Source organism: Oryx dammah, unplaced genomic scaffold (genome assembly GCF_014754425.2).
Source record: "Oryx dammah isolate SB20612 unplaced genomic scaffold, SCBI_Odam_1.1 HiC_scaffold_15, whole genome shotgun sequence".
Classification (NCBI taxonomy): domain Eukaryota; kingdom Metazoa; phylum Chordata; class Mammalia; order Artiodactyla; family Bovidae; genus Oryx; species Oryx dammah.
The window spans coordinates 7,651,032-7,668,895 of record NW_024070199.1 but is presented as its reverse complement, the minus strand read 5'-3'; the positions used below and the strand labels follow the sequence as shown (position 1 = coordinate 7,668,895).

The 17,864-nt window shown below is 34.9% G+C and overlaps 1 protein-coding gene across 1 annotated transcript in view; it reads left to right on the top strand.

The window, feature by feature from the left end:
* Positions 1–17,864, top strand: part of TMEM135 (transmembrane protein 135) — a 265,707-nt gene that overhangs the window by 174,838 nt on the left and 73,005 nt on the right. Inside the window, exon 6 of the mRNA XM_040255497.1 lies at positions 12,099–12,145. Within this exon, the coding sequence (XP_040111431.1) occupies positions 12,099–12,145 (47 nt within the window). The remainder of the gene's footprint in view (positions 1–12,098; positions 12,146–17,864) is intronic.

Sequence of the window (17,864 nt, the reverse complement as noted above, 5' to 3'; positions counted from 1 at the left end):
GAAGGCTAATTACTTTTGCCATACATTGACGTGAATCAGCCACGGGTGTACATGTGTCCCCCATCCTGAACCCCCCTCCCTCTTCCCTCCCCATCCCATCCCTCAGGGTTGTCCCAGTACACCGGCTTTGAGTGCCCTGTTTCTTAAAGATGAAAAATTAAGGCTTGAAAAATGGAGGTGATTTGATGGAGTTTATACTCTTAATCTGGAGACCCCAGGCTCCTTTCTTACTAGTAGTCTGGTATTTGTGGCCCTAAAGGCCCCAAGGTGCTTGGTACTTTCCCTGTATTTGTTATGTCAAGGAAAGGAAACTTAAAAAAAAAAGAAATTAATAAGCAAAACTGCTAATCCAAAACAAAGGGACAGATTATAAAGATGTACTATATATTATGTGATTCAAATTATGTAAGGATTTTTAAAAATTATAAAGTAATACATAGCTATTTAACAATCCTGCTACTTAAGATGATGCATTTTTAAAAGCATATTAATACTGTGATAATGATCTGTTCTGTGTTCAAAGCAAAATATATACATTGCAAATTGTGATAATACTCATTGATCTTATAAGAATGGCTTCGCCAAGAGGCTATGTAATGGTCTGTGTTTTTAGGAAAATTGAAAATTCTTATAGAGTCTTAAGTTCCACCTTTACAAACTATATGAATGGGAGTAGTATTTAGTTTTTGAAAGATGGTTGCTATACATAGAAATTAAATTTATTCTCAGAAGCCTTATATGGAATATCAAGAATCTGTCCTTGTATGGAATTACATGGAATAGCGATTGCTTTTGGGCACTTTGTGTTTTGAGTAACTTACATTAGAGATGTAAAGGTATACAGACAACCAAAAAAGCTTTGTCTAAATATATATTGAATAATTAAAATAATAATATAATTAAATATTTTGGTGAGCACCTCTTGTAGGGTAAAATGTAAATATTCTGTCTTAGCATATTGTATTAGGCTGATTTGTTAATATGCTTACAATTCGACTAGACTGACTTCAACAACAAGAATCAATATTATGTGGTTTTATTGCCCTAATACCCTGACAGTATAGCAAGCACTGTAATAAATATATAGGCAAAGGTGACTAGTGGTTCCTTGTCTATTCTGTTTCTCTTGACGATCATGAGGTCTCCTGATAGTCTAGAGCTTATCAGACCGTCTCTGTATCTCTCTCCTTTTGATTTGCTCAGGCACGAAGTATTAGTAATGCATAAATAGCAGATCACTTTTTTTTTTTTTGAATGGGAGGGAGGGTGGATGCATGGCTAAAATATGAATGAAGTACACATGAGGCAAGGAGAAATTTATTGCTCTTTTCCAGAAAGCGGAGATGAGGTTTCAGTATTTGTTTGTGTAATGGAAGGAAAGGGGCTCAGTGTATATGGGGAGGAAACAGGCTTGACATGAACAGTGAAGGCCAGGCAACAAGGAGCATCTTTGGACACACTCAGGCAGGAGTGGGCAAAGGCAGTGAGCAGGGCTAAGGAACTTTTCATTGAGGATATTAAAGAAAAGCAGGAGATTTCTGTGGGAGGAAGTAGTTAAACGCACCATCTGTTTAGGTCGCTAGTAGACTTTAAATGACTTCAGGATATGTGTTTTAACCATTTTGAGGCTTCAATGGTAAAAACAGCCTTCTTTACTGGGTCATAGTCACATTTTGTGTATTTCTGGCTATTTTTAGGTTTATAAAGTATTCACATATCATGGTATTGTTTCTTTTTTAGGGCATCGAGAGGGATAGTTTTCATATAATCCTACGTGACATAGTGGAGACAGCCATAGTACAGTTTTTCCCTGCAAGTATTGTAAGCTCTCTAACAGGAAGCCATGTATTGTAAATCTATCACTTCCTGAAAAGTTATTCGAGAGAAAACACTATTTTTCAGCTGAATGAACTTTAGTTTCATGTTATTTGTGCACTCGACTTAAATATTTTTTTGGTTTAGTACATTATGAAATTTCCAATACACAATGTTTTATTTAACCACCTCTATTCATGGTGCAAATAAAAAATAATGAAATTAATTTATGCTTTCACATAGGTATATTCAATTTCAAAAAATAAAAATGGTTTCTGAGAGATCCACAGTTGAAAAATAGGCAAAGGGTATGAAAAAGTAGTTAAATCAACTGACCAAAAATGAAAAGATTTATAAACCTGTGAGGCTCAATTTCATTCATACAAAGAATGCAACTATATCGTTTCTTTCATCCATCACATTGCGAGGATAAAACACAGTTTTGTGGCTATAGGGAAATCGTTCATGTCAGAGTATGGCTACCTTGATATACCATTGATATGAGAGTATATCAGAATTAAAAATGCACCTATCTTTGATACAGTGAATTGAATTCTAAGGATTCACCTCCAGAGATATGGGTGCAAGATTACAGTGTCTACTTTGGTATTCAGTATATATTGCCTCCACTCTATTTATTCACAGACTGTTTAAGTAAACCTTAGCATTCTTCTGTGTATATGTGTGTAAAATTAAAAAGTATAAAAGAGTGTCTTTATTTGGCATGTATCTTTGCACAAATGTACATACACATACACGGACACACCTACACAATTCTATACAGTCAGAATACCAGAGCTCTAGAATATAAGGGAACTTTCTGTTCATTGTATTTTTGTCATTCAGTTTGAGTTTTTGTTTCTCTCAAGTATATGTATCAATTTTTTTAAAGTTTTAAGTGTTTTTGAGATATATTACATGCTATAAAAGTGTCAGTTCCATGGGGTTTTAGTATGTTTACAGAACTGTGTGCTTCTCCGTGTGGTCTAATTTTGGGATATTTTCATCGACCCCTGAAGAAACCATATACCATAGACAAACTCCATCAGCCCTCAGTCCTCTAGCTCTAGACAGCCATAATTCTACTTGCTGTAAGGACATTTATCTATTCTGAAATTTCAGATAAATGGTGTCATGCAACATGTGATCTTTTGTAACTGGCTTCCTTCACTTAAATAGTTTTTTTTGAGGTTCATTCATGTTGTATTACACCCTTCATTATTTTTTTGAATTAAAAAAAATCAAAGTGATAATAGCAATTTCAAAAGCACTTACCCTGTTTAACTCTATTGTGCAATTATTGTGAAATGGAAGGGAATTATAGAGAAATTATTTCTTGTCAGTAGTTACCATTCCTTGAGCATCTTTGATGTACTGGTCATTCTATTCAGCTTTATGTATGTTATCTCACTCAATGCTTACAATCTGTGTAATAGTTAATATTGTATTATTTCCACAGATGAGTAAACTGTGGTATGATTATTTTGTGTGTCAATTTAGACATAAAAATGTAAATATAAAAATAGATGTGTGGAGATGCACACTTTACAGCCAATTAGAATATGTTAAGTGTAGCATTACCACAATGCATAGTGGACATGTTATTTACTAGCCAGACAGGTCTAATAGAACTTTTTGCAATTATGGATATGTCTGTAACTGCTTGTCCGTTATGGTATCCACTGCTGGATGGAGTCCATTGAAGATGAGAGAGGAAGGTATTCAGCTGGTTACTGATTAGTGTATGTACATGAGGAAGATACTCTAGGTCAAAGAAAGAATGACCTGAAAGGATTAGAAGTGCTTAACTGAGTGCTTGGCATTCAAATAGCAGTGTCTGTCCCTATCAGCCAGCCTGGAAAATCTCAAGATTCATGTGGCACTGGGTGGAGGACATATAAGGGTCTTATCTTTGAGGAATAATTAGTCCTAAGTTGAGTACCACCCCACACCCTCCTAAAATATCTTAAGAGCAAGTCATTAAAGGATTTGACTGTTTGCAAATAACTGTGACCAAGAACAAAACTCAAGAAGATTTATGAGCATACAGAAATATCCAGCATCCATCAAGGTGGAATTCAGAATGTGTGATATCCAATCAGAATGACCCGGCACGCAGTAAGAAACAAGAACAGTTGACCTGTAATGAGGAGATAATCAATTAATACTTAATGAGAACTGACAAAAGCTGTTAGTTGGCAGGCAGTGACATTAGAAAGCGTTGTTATAAGTGAATTCTGTATAAGTTTCACAAGAGTTAGAGACATGGAAAATGGAAAAAATCAAATCAAATTTCTAATTATGCTATAATAATTACGTGTGTAAAATTTACTGGGTGGCATTAATAACATATTATACATTACAGAAGAAATTTTTAATGAACTTGAAGACATAAGAACAGAAATGATCCAAAATGAATCATGGAGAATAAAGGTTTTTTTTTTTTTTTTGCAAAATAGAAAATTACTGAGTTGTGGAACAACTTTAGGTGACCTACTATATAATAATTGGAGTTCCCAAAGAGGAAAGGGAGAGGGAGAAAATATATTTCATGTAACTATGGTTAAAAATTTTCTAATTTGATGAAAACTATAAATCCACAGATCAAAGAAATTTAATGAAGTCCTAGTAAAAGAAGCATGAAAAAGACTACTCCAAGACACCTCACAATCAAATTCTAAGAAGACACTGAAGCAGTACTCATTGAGCCAACTACTGAAATAAAATGATCCATCCACCTAGAAATTGATACCCAGAAAAAATAACTTTAAAAACAAAGATCAAAACTTTTTTAGACATACATTTTTAAGAAAAATATTTAAAATATATTTTCTATAAAATATATAGAACTATAATGGATGACAGTAATAGCACAAATGTTAGGGACAGGGAAGAAACAGAAGTATACTATTGAGGGATTCCATTTTATATGTTAATTGGTATAATATCACTTGAATGGAGACTGTATCAATTTAAAGATGTTTACTATAAAGCCTTCAAACAAACAAACAAGCCAACAATGGAGGGAAGATGGAGTCTTTAAAAAAAAACTGAGTTGATTCAAAAAAGACAGAGGAAGAAAAAAGAAACAGATAAGGAACTATTGAGGGCTTTTCTGCTAGCTCACTGGTAAAGAATCTTCCTGCCAAGACAGGAGACCCAGGTTCAGTCCCTGATCTGGGAGGATCCCATCTCCTGCAGAGCAGCTGCGCCTGTGCTCGTGAGCCAGGAAGCCGCAGCCGCAGAAGCCTGGGCTCCCAGAGCCTGTGCTGCACAATGAGAGAGGCCCACACACTGCCGCTGGAGAGTGGCCCCCCGTGTGCCACAAGTGGAGGACAGCACCCGCAGTCACCAGGACCCAGCACAGCCGGAAATAAATAAATAAAATTATGAAAAAGGAACTGTAGAAAAAGTAGCAAGAGGACAGATTTAGTTCTGAACTTACCAATAATCGTCTTAAATGCAAACAATCTAAATATGCCAAATGAAGAGGTGGAGGTTTCAGACAGGATGAAAAAGCAAGAAACAGCAATATGATGCCTCTAGGCATTGACTATAAAGACCAAATCAATTAAAAGAGTGGAAAACTAATGGTAACCAAAAGAAAGCTGGAATTACTGTCAGATGAAATAGATTTCAAAGCAAAGAATGCCAGAGATAAAGAAGGTAATTTCATCATGGTAAAGTAAGCGTAATTCTAAATGTCTTGTCCCTGATAGCAGAGCTTCAGAATACACCAAGGAAAAACTGATAGAACTGTGAGGAGAGATTATGGAGACATCTGCATAGTTACAGCAGGATATTTTGATACTTTGTCTCAATAACTGTTGAACAAGTAGACAGATAAATCAATAAAGGCTTATAAGACTGGAACAACACTGTTAAGCAGCTTGACTCTCGCCCAACAACAGTTGAATTCACATTCTTTAAAAGGAACACAGATTATTTACCAAACATATAAAACATATTCTGGGACATCAAATAAGTTTTGATAAAGCTAGGAATAATCAAGTCCAATGAAGTGTTTTCTGACCCTAATAGAATAAATAAGTCAGTAACAACAAAAAGATAGCTGGAAATCAAACAACATACTTCTAATGAAGTCATGGACATGAATTTGAGAAAACTCCAGGAGTTGGTGATGGACAGGGAGGCCTGGTGTGCTGCAGTCCATGGGGTCACAAAGAGTCGGACACGACTGAGCAAATGAACTGAACTGAACTGAACTGAATTAAGCCATGGATCATAAAAGGGAGCAAAAGCAAACATTAGAAAGTATTTTGAATGGAACAAAAATGGACTCTTGCATAGGGGTAACCCAGAGGGATGGTACGGGGAGGGAGGTGGGAGGGGAGTTCAGGATGGGGAACACTGTGGCAGATTCATGTTGATGTATGGCAAAACCAATATAATATTGTAAAGTAACTAGCTTCCAATTAAAAAAATAAATTTAAATTAAAAAAATAAAGTTAGGATACTTGCACATCAGATATTAGGAGGAAATTTATATCATTGTACATCTATATAGGAAAAAAACAAGCAAAAACTTAAACCAATGGCCTAAATTTCTACCCTTAAGAAACTAAGAAAACAAAATCAAACCAAACAAAAAGGAATTAATAATTAAATTTAAGTAAACAAAAAGGAATTAATAATTAAATTTAAGTAAACAAGATAGAAAATGGAAAAAGAAAATTGATTAAGTAAAAGCTCTTTTTTTATATAAAAATCAATACAATTAATAAATTCATAGACTAATAAAGACAAGAAGATACAAATTGCCAGTGTTGGGAGTGAGAAAGGTGACATCACTACAGAGTCTTACTACAGAGATAATGAAGGAATATGTTAAAAACATTTTGGGTGTGTGTGAAGGATATGTTCATTATCTTAATTCTGATTTTACAGCTGTGTACCTATGTCAGAAATTACAAATTTGTACACATTAAATGTCAGTTATACCTCAATATACCTATAAAAAAATTTAAATAGCCACACATGTGAAAAGTAGCTGCAGAATTAAACTATGGAGCAGTGTTCTATAAGATCTTTGAGGGTTAGAATCATTTTTAAATATCTTCTGTATAGAATGGAAACAGTAACACTTGACCAATATTTTTTTAATAGAGGAAATGCAAGATACAACCAACAGGGTAGGCATGGATGTATTACTGGCTTTTTAAGGATCTGTGTTTCCTACTATGAAAAAAAATATATTACCTAAAGTACCTTTTACCTCTAAAATTTTATAATTCGAAACATAGAGACTATATTCTTCATTCAACTACAATTTGCATTTATTTGGAAAAGCAGTCTGTTGAAGTTAGTGTTTAACAGATTTAGCACAATTAATTAAAAAAAAACTTTGAAAACTGTATGTTGCTAACAATGAAGTCCTTTCTTTAGCATCTTTAAAAATAATACTGACCATCTTTCTCAATAAAATTCAAAAATATTTTCCATTGGTTCTGTTGATAGAGTCCCCTTGTTTATTCCTCGTCTCCTCAGAGTCTCTACTAACAAGTCTTAGCTTCCTTGACCACTTTGTGTAAAACCACCCCTTTATCTCCTTATCCTACTTTGCTTTGCTTCAAAATTCATTACTGTCTGACATACTAATTTGATATCTTCTCTTGCCTTACCAGAAGATAAATTCCACAAGGCAAGGACTTGGTCCATTTTGTATACTGTTTTAGGTTCTACAGTAGTGCCTGGTGCATGGTATGTGTGAATATTTCTCGAATGAGTTGATCACTTGTACTTTAATAATATCCCTTACATGTTTCCTCCTGTTTGCACAGATTTTCATGTCTTAAAACTATTAAAAAAAAGTGAGCTTCAAATATTGGTGATTTGAGAAGATTTCATAAAGGTGAAGTCTACTTGCTTTTAAACAAAGGTTTTAAAAACCTTTACAGGTTTCTCTGTCTCTGGATGAGGTTTTTTATATCTGCATCACTTTCATGAATAACAGAACAAAATAAAAATAATCTGCTAAATCCCTGACACTGCAAGTATTGTCTCATTTAATCTTCCCAACAATTCAAAGTGAGGTGATCTACTCACTTTACAAATAAGGGATCTAAGATTTTAGGGGAAATTATAAAAAAACACATCATGTCTGCATCTCCGTTGCTACCTTGCAAGTAGGACATCAGTACTATCTCTCTAGATTCCATATATATGCATTAATATATGATCTTTCTCTTTCTCTTTCTGACTGACTTCACTCTGTGTAATAGGCTCCAAGTTCTTCCACCTCATTAGAAAGCATCAAAAGTCACACAGAACTAGGTTCAAACCTTTATTTGCCTTATTCCAGAGCTTGAGTTCTTAAACATTATATTCTTTCCCAGTTTCAAATGTATTATTCATGAAGAAAATCGTTAGTTTCATGTGAGCACAGATAGGTCTAGCATCTGAGGATGGAGCATAGAAACATTTTGAGGGAGACTTTTGGAAATTTTCTTTGGAGAAGATAGAGAACTTAGGAAGGACTTGTGTGACACTTCCAGAGTGGTTTGTGAATGGAGTTTGTGAGGGGGATAATGACTTGTGCAGGGAAAGAATGAAATACTGAGCATTTGGAAAGCTTGGCATTGCCCCAAGGGGATTCAAGGAAAGGGAAATAAAAATTGAGTTTCTTGATGTGGATCGTTGGCTAGCAAATTATTGCCAGTAAACAAACTCGCTTGGAATTTAAAATTGATTAAGCAGTAACTGAAAATTATTCTTTATGCTTTGTCACATTTTCAAAACCAGTGACATGAACCTTATGCATCATGGATAAGGTATTTTTAAAGACAAGAGAGATTGGGAGAGGAAAAGAAGGAGATGGGAGAGAAGAGTGTGTGCATGGTTATTAGATTTGATATACTTTATAATGAAAGATTTCATATATTACTTTATAAAAAATTAATAAAAGTGTTTGTTTTGTAGTAATTGATACCCATCCTTTTAAAAGGATGGACTTCCCTTTGGCTCAGATGGTAAAGAATCGGCCTGCAGTGCAGGGGACCTGGGTTTGATCCCTGGGTCAGGAATATCCCCTGGAGAAGGAGATAGCAATGCACTCCAGTATTCTTGCCTGGAGTATCCCATGGACAGAGGGGTCTGGAGGGCTACAGTCCATGGAGTCACAAAGAGTCGGACATGACTAAGTGATTAACACACACATCCTTTTAAAAAATTAAATTAAACTAAAAAAAAAAAAAATGTAGCTGCCCCATTTCTCCCACCACTCTTGTAACATATCTGTTCTCAATATCTGTGAGCTCAAATTTCTGTTTCTCTTTCTTCCTTCTTCTTTCTCCCTTCCTCCTCCTCCTTCACATTCTACATGGAAGAGATCATATGATGTTTGTCTTTCTCTGACTGACTCATTTCACTTAAAGCTTGATGCCTTCGTGGGCCTTCCATGTTGTTGCAATTGGCAAGATTTCATTCTTTTTTATGGCTGAATAGTATCCCCCCACCTGTGTGTGTGTGTGTGTGTGTGTGTCTGTGTACACCACGGTTTAATCATCCATTCATCTATTGATGGACACTTAAGTTATTTCCATATCTTGGCTATTAATAGTGCTTCACGTATGTCGTTTCCAGTTAGTGTTTTCATTTTCTTTGGATGAATATTTGGACGTGGAATTGCTGGACCACATGGCAGTTTTATTTTTACTTTTTTGAAGTGCCTCCATGCTGTTTTCCATAGTGATTGCACCAATTTGCCTTCCCACCAACAGTACACAGGGGTTCCCTTTTCTTAATATCCTCATCAACACTTGTTATGTTTAGTCTTTTGGATGATAGCCATTCTAACAAGTGTTAGATGATATCGTGCTATGGTTTTGACTTGCATTTCCCTAATGTTGAGCATCCTTTCATGTACTTGTAGGCCATTTATTTGTCTTCTTTGGAAAAATTTAATCTTCTGACCATTTTTAAATTGGATTATTTGTTCTTTTGATATTGAGTGGTAGGAGTTCTTTTTATATTTTGGATTTTAGTCCTTTATCAGTTGTAATTAATTTAATAATTTGTAATTATTTTAATCATTTGTAATTATTTTCTCCTATTCAGTAGGTTTCCTTTTCATTTTGTTGATGGTTACCTTTGTTTTTCTGAACTTTTTAGTTTACTGTCTCACTTTATTTTTGCTTTTGTTGCTTTCAGTGGCAGATTTTTAAAAATCACCATGACCTATGTCTAGGAGCTTGCCAACTATGTTTTCTGGGAGTTTTATGGTTTCAGGCCTTACATTCAAATATGTAATCTATTTTGAGTTAATTTTGTGTGTGATGTAAGATAGTGGTCTGGCTTCATTCTTTTACATGTGTCTATGCTAATTTTGCAATACCATTTATTGAAGAAACTGTTGTATTCCCATTGTGTATTCTTGGCTCCTTTATCATAAATCAATCAACCATGTATGCATGGGTTTATTTCTGGGCCCTTTTATTCTGTATCATTCTCTATTCTCTTTTTATGCCAATACCATACCATGTTGATTACTATAGCTTTGAACTATGGTTTGAAATCAGAGAGCATGAGGCCCATCCTCTTTTGGGTTGGTAGGCTTATATATCCCTAAGTGATTCAGTTTGTGTTTATAATGTGTATCTTAAGCCAAGGTGGCAAATCTATCAAGCTTGATTTGTAATAGCAAAATTTTTACATTTTCCTTAGGTCAGCTGGAATTTGTGTTGGGAATAGCTGAACACTCTTTTGTAAAACTGCTTTTGTGGTTCCTTGTGATCAGTCTTTAATAATAGTTGATGATTGTTCACTTGCCATTTGTCTGTGATGTGAGGACATTAACTGTTGTGTTTAACTCAGCTGTTATTGTTGACATTGGAACACATTTTACAAAAGAATTTTATGGAGATCCACTTCCTTGGCATAACTAAGCTTTTGGTCAGGACTTGGATTTGGATTCTTTTCATATACGTCTTAGTATATTGTGTTTAATGTGATGCATTTTAAGGGAGCTTCTTTAATCTAGATTTACTGTGTGTTCTGATGCTTGCTTTTAGAGGATTTTTTTTTTTTAATAGGGAGTCTATATCCCATACAGGAGGATTATATTTTTACGGGCCTTTCTTATTGATTATAATTGGTTGTCAATTAGGCTGTGTTTTATATTTTAAAAGCTGGTTATCTTGAAATAATAGTTAATAAGCTTTATGATTTTTCTCCTGACTTCACTATATAAAATCCATTGTCTTTGTTCTTGAGTTACTTGCTTTTACAGGAATTCTTAGATACAATTTTAACAATTGGCTATTCTTTTATGAACCCTGTTACCCTCTACTGGTCCCATCACTTCATGAGAAATAGGTGGGGAAACAGTGGAAACAGGGGCTGACTTTATTTTTTAGGGGCTCCAAAATCACTGCAGATGGTGATTGCAGCCATGAAATTAAAAGACGCTTATTCCTTGGAAGGAAAGTTATGATCAACCTAGATAGCATATTCAAAAGCAGAGACATTACTTTGCCAACAAAGGTCCGTCTAGTCAAAGCTATAGTTTTTCCAGTGATCATGTATGGATGTGAGAGTTGGACTGTGAAGAAAGCTGAGCGACAAAGAATTGATGCTTTTGAACTGTGGTGTTGGAGAAGACTCTTGAGAGTCCCCTGGACTGCAAGGAGATCCAACCAGTCCATCCTAAAGGACATCAGTCCTGGGTGTTCATTGGAAGGACTGATGCTGAAACTGAAACTCCATTACTTTGGCCACCTCATGTGAAGAGTTGACTCATTGGAAAAGACTCTGATGCTGGAAGGGATTGGGGGCAGGAGGAGAAGGGGATGACAAAGGATGAGATGGCTGGATGGCATCACAGACTCGATGGACATGAGTTTGGGTGAACTCTGGGAGTTGGTGATGGACAGGGAGGCCTGGCGTGCTGAGATTCATGGGGTCGCAAAGAGTCAGACATGACTGAGTGACTGAACTGAACTGATCTGAACCCTCTACTGAATCGATATACATGCACACATGTATATATAGTGTTACATATCTAAATATGTATATATATATACACACATATATATTGTATATTTTATGTAGTTTTATTTATTTGTATATGTGTAAATATACAGACTCATTTATGCCTTGATATAACTTTTTGAAAGGTAGGGAATGTGATATGTATATGACTGGTTTTGTACACCTTTTCATTGTTTCGGGTATAAGGTTTAATAGTGGGTATTTTGGTTTGATAAGACACACAAATGATGATGTCAGTGTTCTCTTGCAAGTAATGTATTATCTCCTTTTTATAGGTCCTTTTGTTCTGCATCACAGCTGCCATGTACATGTTCTTTTTCAGGTATGTTCTATCTATTTACTTTAATAGAAAAAGTATTCTTCCTCAGTAATTTTAAAATCATCTGTATAACTAATGTGTTTTCTAAATTATGATTCCCCACAAATGACATGATTTTTTGTTTGATTTGTTTTGTTTTCTGGAGTGCTCAGAGATAAGTCACTGCTTCTTAGTGAAGAGAGAGAGGGAAGGAAGATGTGATTTTTTTCACATTATGCTTATAAGTTCATCTTGGAAAGCTGAATATATAAATTAATAGTCCTCAGATCTTGATAAGTGAATTTTTGCTTTTTTGACCCTCAGTTTAGATACTCATCACTCTCTTTATAAAACAATCAACATTTCAAATTTAAATGAGAGAAAAGTGATGGTAGGGCTTAATCTAAGTCTTTTGCAAAGGTAACCTAGCACACTAATCACCTTCTTTAAAACATTAAGTTAGTTTGTGATTTCAAAGTTGTATTTTTCATTGACACTGAGACTCTCAGGAATGTAGGGGAGTGTTAGAATGGCTGAAAATTGTAATGCCAATAAATATGGTGTCTGTCATTGTTGCATAAACACAACAGTATGGGAGTAAGATTTTTGATTAGGAAGAGTCCACTCTTTCATTTGAAGTAATACTAGTAATTCCTGTTTGTTTCAGTCTTATTACACTCATCTGAATAGACTTCTTTCTTAATTTTTCATGATATAGGCAGAATTCAATCACAGCAGGAAATACAAGTCTTTTAAAATTAAAATTTACAGTGATTGACAAAGACAGTTATGGATTTTAATGAGGTGTATTTGATAGATATCTTTTTTGCTTAACCTAAATAAGACAGTCAACCATAGCAGAATGTTTAAACAACGAATTTCCTGTTAGAACGTTCTAATATATATTTGATAAGCAGATGACACCACCCTTATGGCAGAAAGTGAAGAGGAACTAAAAAGCCTCTTGATGAAAGTGAAAGAGGAGAGTGAAAAAGTTGGCTTAAAGCTCAACATTCAGAAAACAAAGATCATGGGATCTGGTCCCATCACTTCATGGGAAATAGATGAGGAAATAGTGGAAACAGTGGCTGACTTTATTTTTTGGGCTCCAAAATCACTGCAGATGGTGATTGCAGCCATGAAATGAAAAGATGCTTACTCCTTGGAAGGAAAGTTATGACCAACCTAGATAGCATATTCCAAAGCAGAGGCATTACTTTGCCAACAAAGGTCTGTCTAGTCAAGGCTATGGTTTTTCCAGTGGTCATGTATGAATGTGAGAGTTGGACTGTGAAGAAGGCTGAGTGCCGAAGAATTGATGCTTTTGAACTGTGGTGTTGGAGAAGACTCTTGAGAGTCCCTTGGACTGCAAGGAGATCCAACCAGTCCATCCTAAAGGAGATCAGCCCTGGGATTTCTTTGGAAGGAATGATGCTAAAGCTGAAACTCCAATACTTTGGCCACCTCATGCGAAGAGTTGACTCATTGGAAAAGACTTTGATGCTGGGAGGGATTGGGGGCAGGAGGAGAAGGGGATGACAGAGGATGAGATGGCTGGATGGCATCACGGACTCGATGGACATGAGTTTGAGTGAACTCCGGGAGTTGGTGATGGACATGGAGGCCTGGTGTGCTGCAATTCATGGGGTCACAGAGTTGGACACTACTGAGTGACTGAACTTAACTGAAGAATGGTGATATAATTTTAACTTCCTTTGACATTATAAAAGTGTTATATACAAATATAAAATGATGTTACTTTAATTTTTCATGTAAAGGACAGACAGGCTATTAGAAGGAAAAAATGGATGAAGTTTTTAAGGTGGGGAGGACTTATTCATAATGGAGTGCATGGTATTTTATGTCGGTTATTAGTGACTGAGAAATCATTGCAGCTACCTGGGGGCATTTGTGAACTCATATGACCTACTATTTTTAACATACTTTCATATATACTTTACAACTCCTATGGTTGCTTTCTTATATTTTGGTAATTTAGGGGTGTGGTATGGGAGTTGAGAACAATGACTTTCATTTTATCAGTTTCTAAAAGTATTCAGATGCATTATTAGGACAGTATTACAAGTTCATGTAGTTTATCTTTATCCTCTGTCTAATTTGAAGATACCTAGTGGGAGAGTTGTACAAAAAAGGTAAAAACTTAGAAACATATCTTTTCTTGGCACGCATAGAAGGAGAGTACAATATCAAGTAAAGTTTTTTTTGTATGTGAGAATTCCTACCAAACGCGGTTGTTAAGTGAAACAGTCCTTCCCAATATGGCACTTTAAGACAGCATGTTTGATCAACATTTAGCATTTCTTAGTCATCAGAAGTTTCTGAGGTTTAAAAAACCAATTGTGTTGAATATAGTGATAGTGCCCAATGTTAGTCAGGGTCTTAGGATATTGTACTTTGAAAACTGCTGCCATCAAACCAGTATTTTTGGTGTAGAAGGAAAATCAACCCTATAAATATGTATTTTGGTGCAGAGCTACGGAACCTTTTCCTGTTTCAGTCACAAAGTCTAGGTTAAAAACAACAATTTAAAATACTTTCCAGAAGGCTCAATACAAGGTTTTAGTGCCAAGATAAACATTTTCCATTTTCTGAGGAAAGGGGTTGTTTTTCTCCAAAAAGGAGCACTATCACCAAATTCCTAGTGTTCTTGGCAGAAGTTAGTTTGAATAACTCAACAAAAGGGGTTTGGTAAATGGTAAAATAAAACCATTTATAATGTACTGCAACCAAAGAAAACAGTGTTATATGTTTGTCTGCACTCTAGCATGTGTTTGGAATGCACAAACAAGTTAGTAGTTAGCAAGTCTAATTGTATTAGAATATTTTGTTTTTGAAATTCAGCTTTATTATAAGTACAGATATCTTAGGACTTATTTATTCCATTTATTAACAATTACTTTAATTCTAATTGCATAAAATTAGATCAGTAAATATCAAATAATATTGTCCCTATGATTCCATTTATGGTAACCTTTACTAAGAAGAGGATAAGGGAAACATTTTGTATTAGAAATGAATCAACTTGTGTTTTTATCCTAACCCATAAATGGGAAAAAGGGAAATGAGACCTCATTTCAATACAGAAAAAATTTGCCAATTTTATGTTTTTTTAAAGAAAGAACTTAGGAAGTAGTTCCATAAGTATTTCCTTAAAGTGACGTAGGATGTGATAGTTATAAAGTGAATTTACTTAAAAAACAACAGAGTGTTCATAGTATTGAAACCATGGTTATTAAAATATGTAGTGAAAATATCTTACTTTTGCATAGCTCTTAGTTATTTTATAGGTATAGGTCTTTTCACATTATCCCATACATGGTCTCTTTTTATCTTTTTTATTTTTTAAATTATGAAAGTATGATATCATATATACAGGAAACTTAGAAAATACAGAACAGTTACATACAGTTCCACTATTTATTACAGTTTTTTTTTAAGCAGATAAATTAAGATTTTTAGTTGGAGTTTCAATATCAAACTCTCAAAAATTAATAGACTGAATATACAGAAAGGTCGAAGGATATAGTAGGCCTGAAAAACACTGTGAATCAATTCAACGTAATTAAGATTTATACAGTTTTCACACAACAGTAGGCTACAAATTCTATTCACGTTCCCATAGACTATAAACTAGGAGACACTGGAACATATCCAGGGACATAAAACAAGGTACAAAAATTTCATGGTCTAAAGGTATTGAAGTCATACAGAGTCTGTTCTCTTGTCACTGTGAAATTATGTTAGAAATCAATATCGAAAGGTATTTGAAAATAACCCACATATTTTCAAGCGCAATGCAACCTTTACCAAGAAAGATCTTTGGCTTAGCCATTGAAAGCCTCAATAAAGAAAAAACAGAGAGGGTGATTGTAGAGAAGGAAGCATTTAAATAAGAATTTAATACCAAAATGAGAAGTTATTATTAAAGACACTTAAAAAACCCCATCATACATGGTGATCTTGATTTTTAATTGGTACCCTAGAAATAAAGCTTACATTCGAATGAAATTCTGGGAGCCCTTGACAGGTGTGGGTGGAGGGAAGGTAGTATGTGAAGAGAAAGTTCTAGTCTTGTTCTAGTTCTTAGCCAGTTGGCCATCCCGCTGTCCGTTGATATGAATTGGGGTACAATATTTTGAAGAGTGTTTTGAAAGAAAAAGCCTCTCTGTACGGTTCCAGTGGGGATTATTCATAACGATTGTGCCTTTTTTGTTTAAGCATTATATCATTTTGTATGTTATTGTCATAACTTTGCCTGAGAGCATGTCTGTCACTATCAATTCAGACCAAGCAGAAGTCATACTTGAAAACTTGATAGACTGTTTTGTCAAGTGCATCTCTTTAGGGTATTTCTTTACTTCCAAGAGTGTATTTATGGGTAAAGAAATGTAAGTTTGTTTTTTTTTTTTCAAGTAAAAGGGCTTATCGTAATTATTGATTCAGGCTTGGTTAGGATCTTCCCAACAGTCAATGTGGAGAAAATAGTTTCTTTTGAACCACTTGCTCTTTCTTGTTTTAACTGAGAAACAAAGCAGAAAATCAACAATAACACAGACACTGCAACAAAACTATTATGCTTAATCCTGCTCACAACGTTTAAACGGTATTTTGCCTGTTTTATTGTCAACATTAGTGATCTGTGTATAAAGAACATTAATCTTTTTTAAAAATGAAGTAATCCAGTTTCATTCTTCTTTAATTTAAAATAGTCTCGTAAAGCATATCATGACAACTTTGGTCCCATCTTAGTGAGCACCTAGCTAGAAATTCTTTCCACCTGCCTATGCAAAGGCAGCAAGAAATCCACCAATTTGTGTAAAATGTAGATTGTACAGCTCAGACTTGTTGTCATAGCGGATAATCTACAGACCATATAGGACTGATTCACAGCAGACGTATGTTAATCTGCTATAAACGTTGGATTTTTAGTTAAAAACCAGTGCAATTTAGTTTATTGTGGTTGTGTTTTATACATATTTAGGAACAGTTTTGATGATTGCTAGTCCATGAATTTGCACTATTTTGTGAAGGCCAACATTAATAAACTATAATATTTCATTAGTCTCAATATATGGATGTAGATTTTTTTTTTTTTTTTTTTTTTTTTAGAAAAAGACACTGTTTATTGATTGGACACCCTACAGTTCTCGAGTGAAAGATGTTTCTGATTGTCCTTGAATCTGTTTACATAAACTTAATATTTTTGAAATAACAACTAGTAAAAACTTTTGATCTGGGTCTTTCAGCCATTTACTGATTTTTGAAAAACCCTTTAAATATCAGTAAGTTTCTGTATTTTTAAATTATTATCTAAAATGACACAAAAATCCAGTCTAGAAAATTATATATGGCCTTTGGAGTTTAAGAGTTTCTTTCAGCTTTGGGGGAGCTTGTCTTAAATAATTAGATTTTTATTTCAAGGAGATCAGATGCAGCAATGCTGAGTGAGAGTGAATTGAGGTTTTGAGGGGGGTATAGTACCAGATAATGGAGAAGGCAGTGGCACCCCACTCCAGTACTCTTGCCTGGAAAATCCCATGGACGGAGGAGCCTGGTAGGCCGCAGTCCATGGGGTCGCCAAGAGTTGGACACGACTGAGCGACTTCACTTTGACTTTTCACTTTCACGCATTGGAGAAAGAAATGGCAACTTATTCCAGTATTCTTGCCTAGAGAATCTCAGGGACGGGGGAGTCTGGTGGGCTGCCGTCTATGGGGTCGCA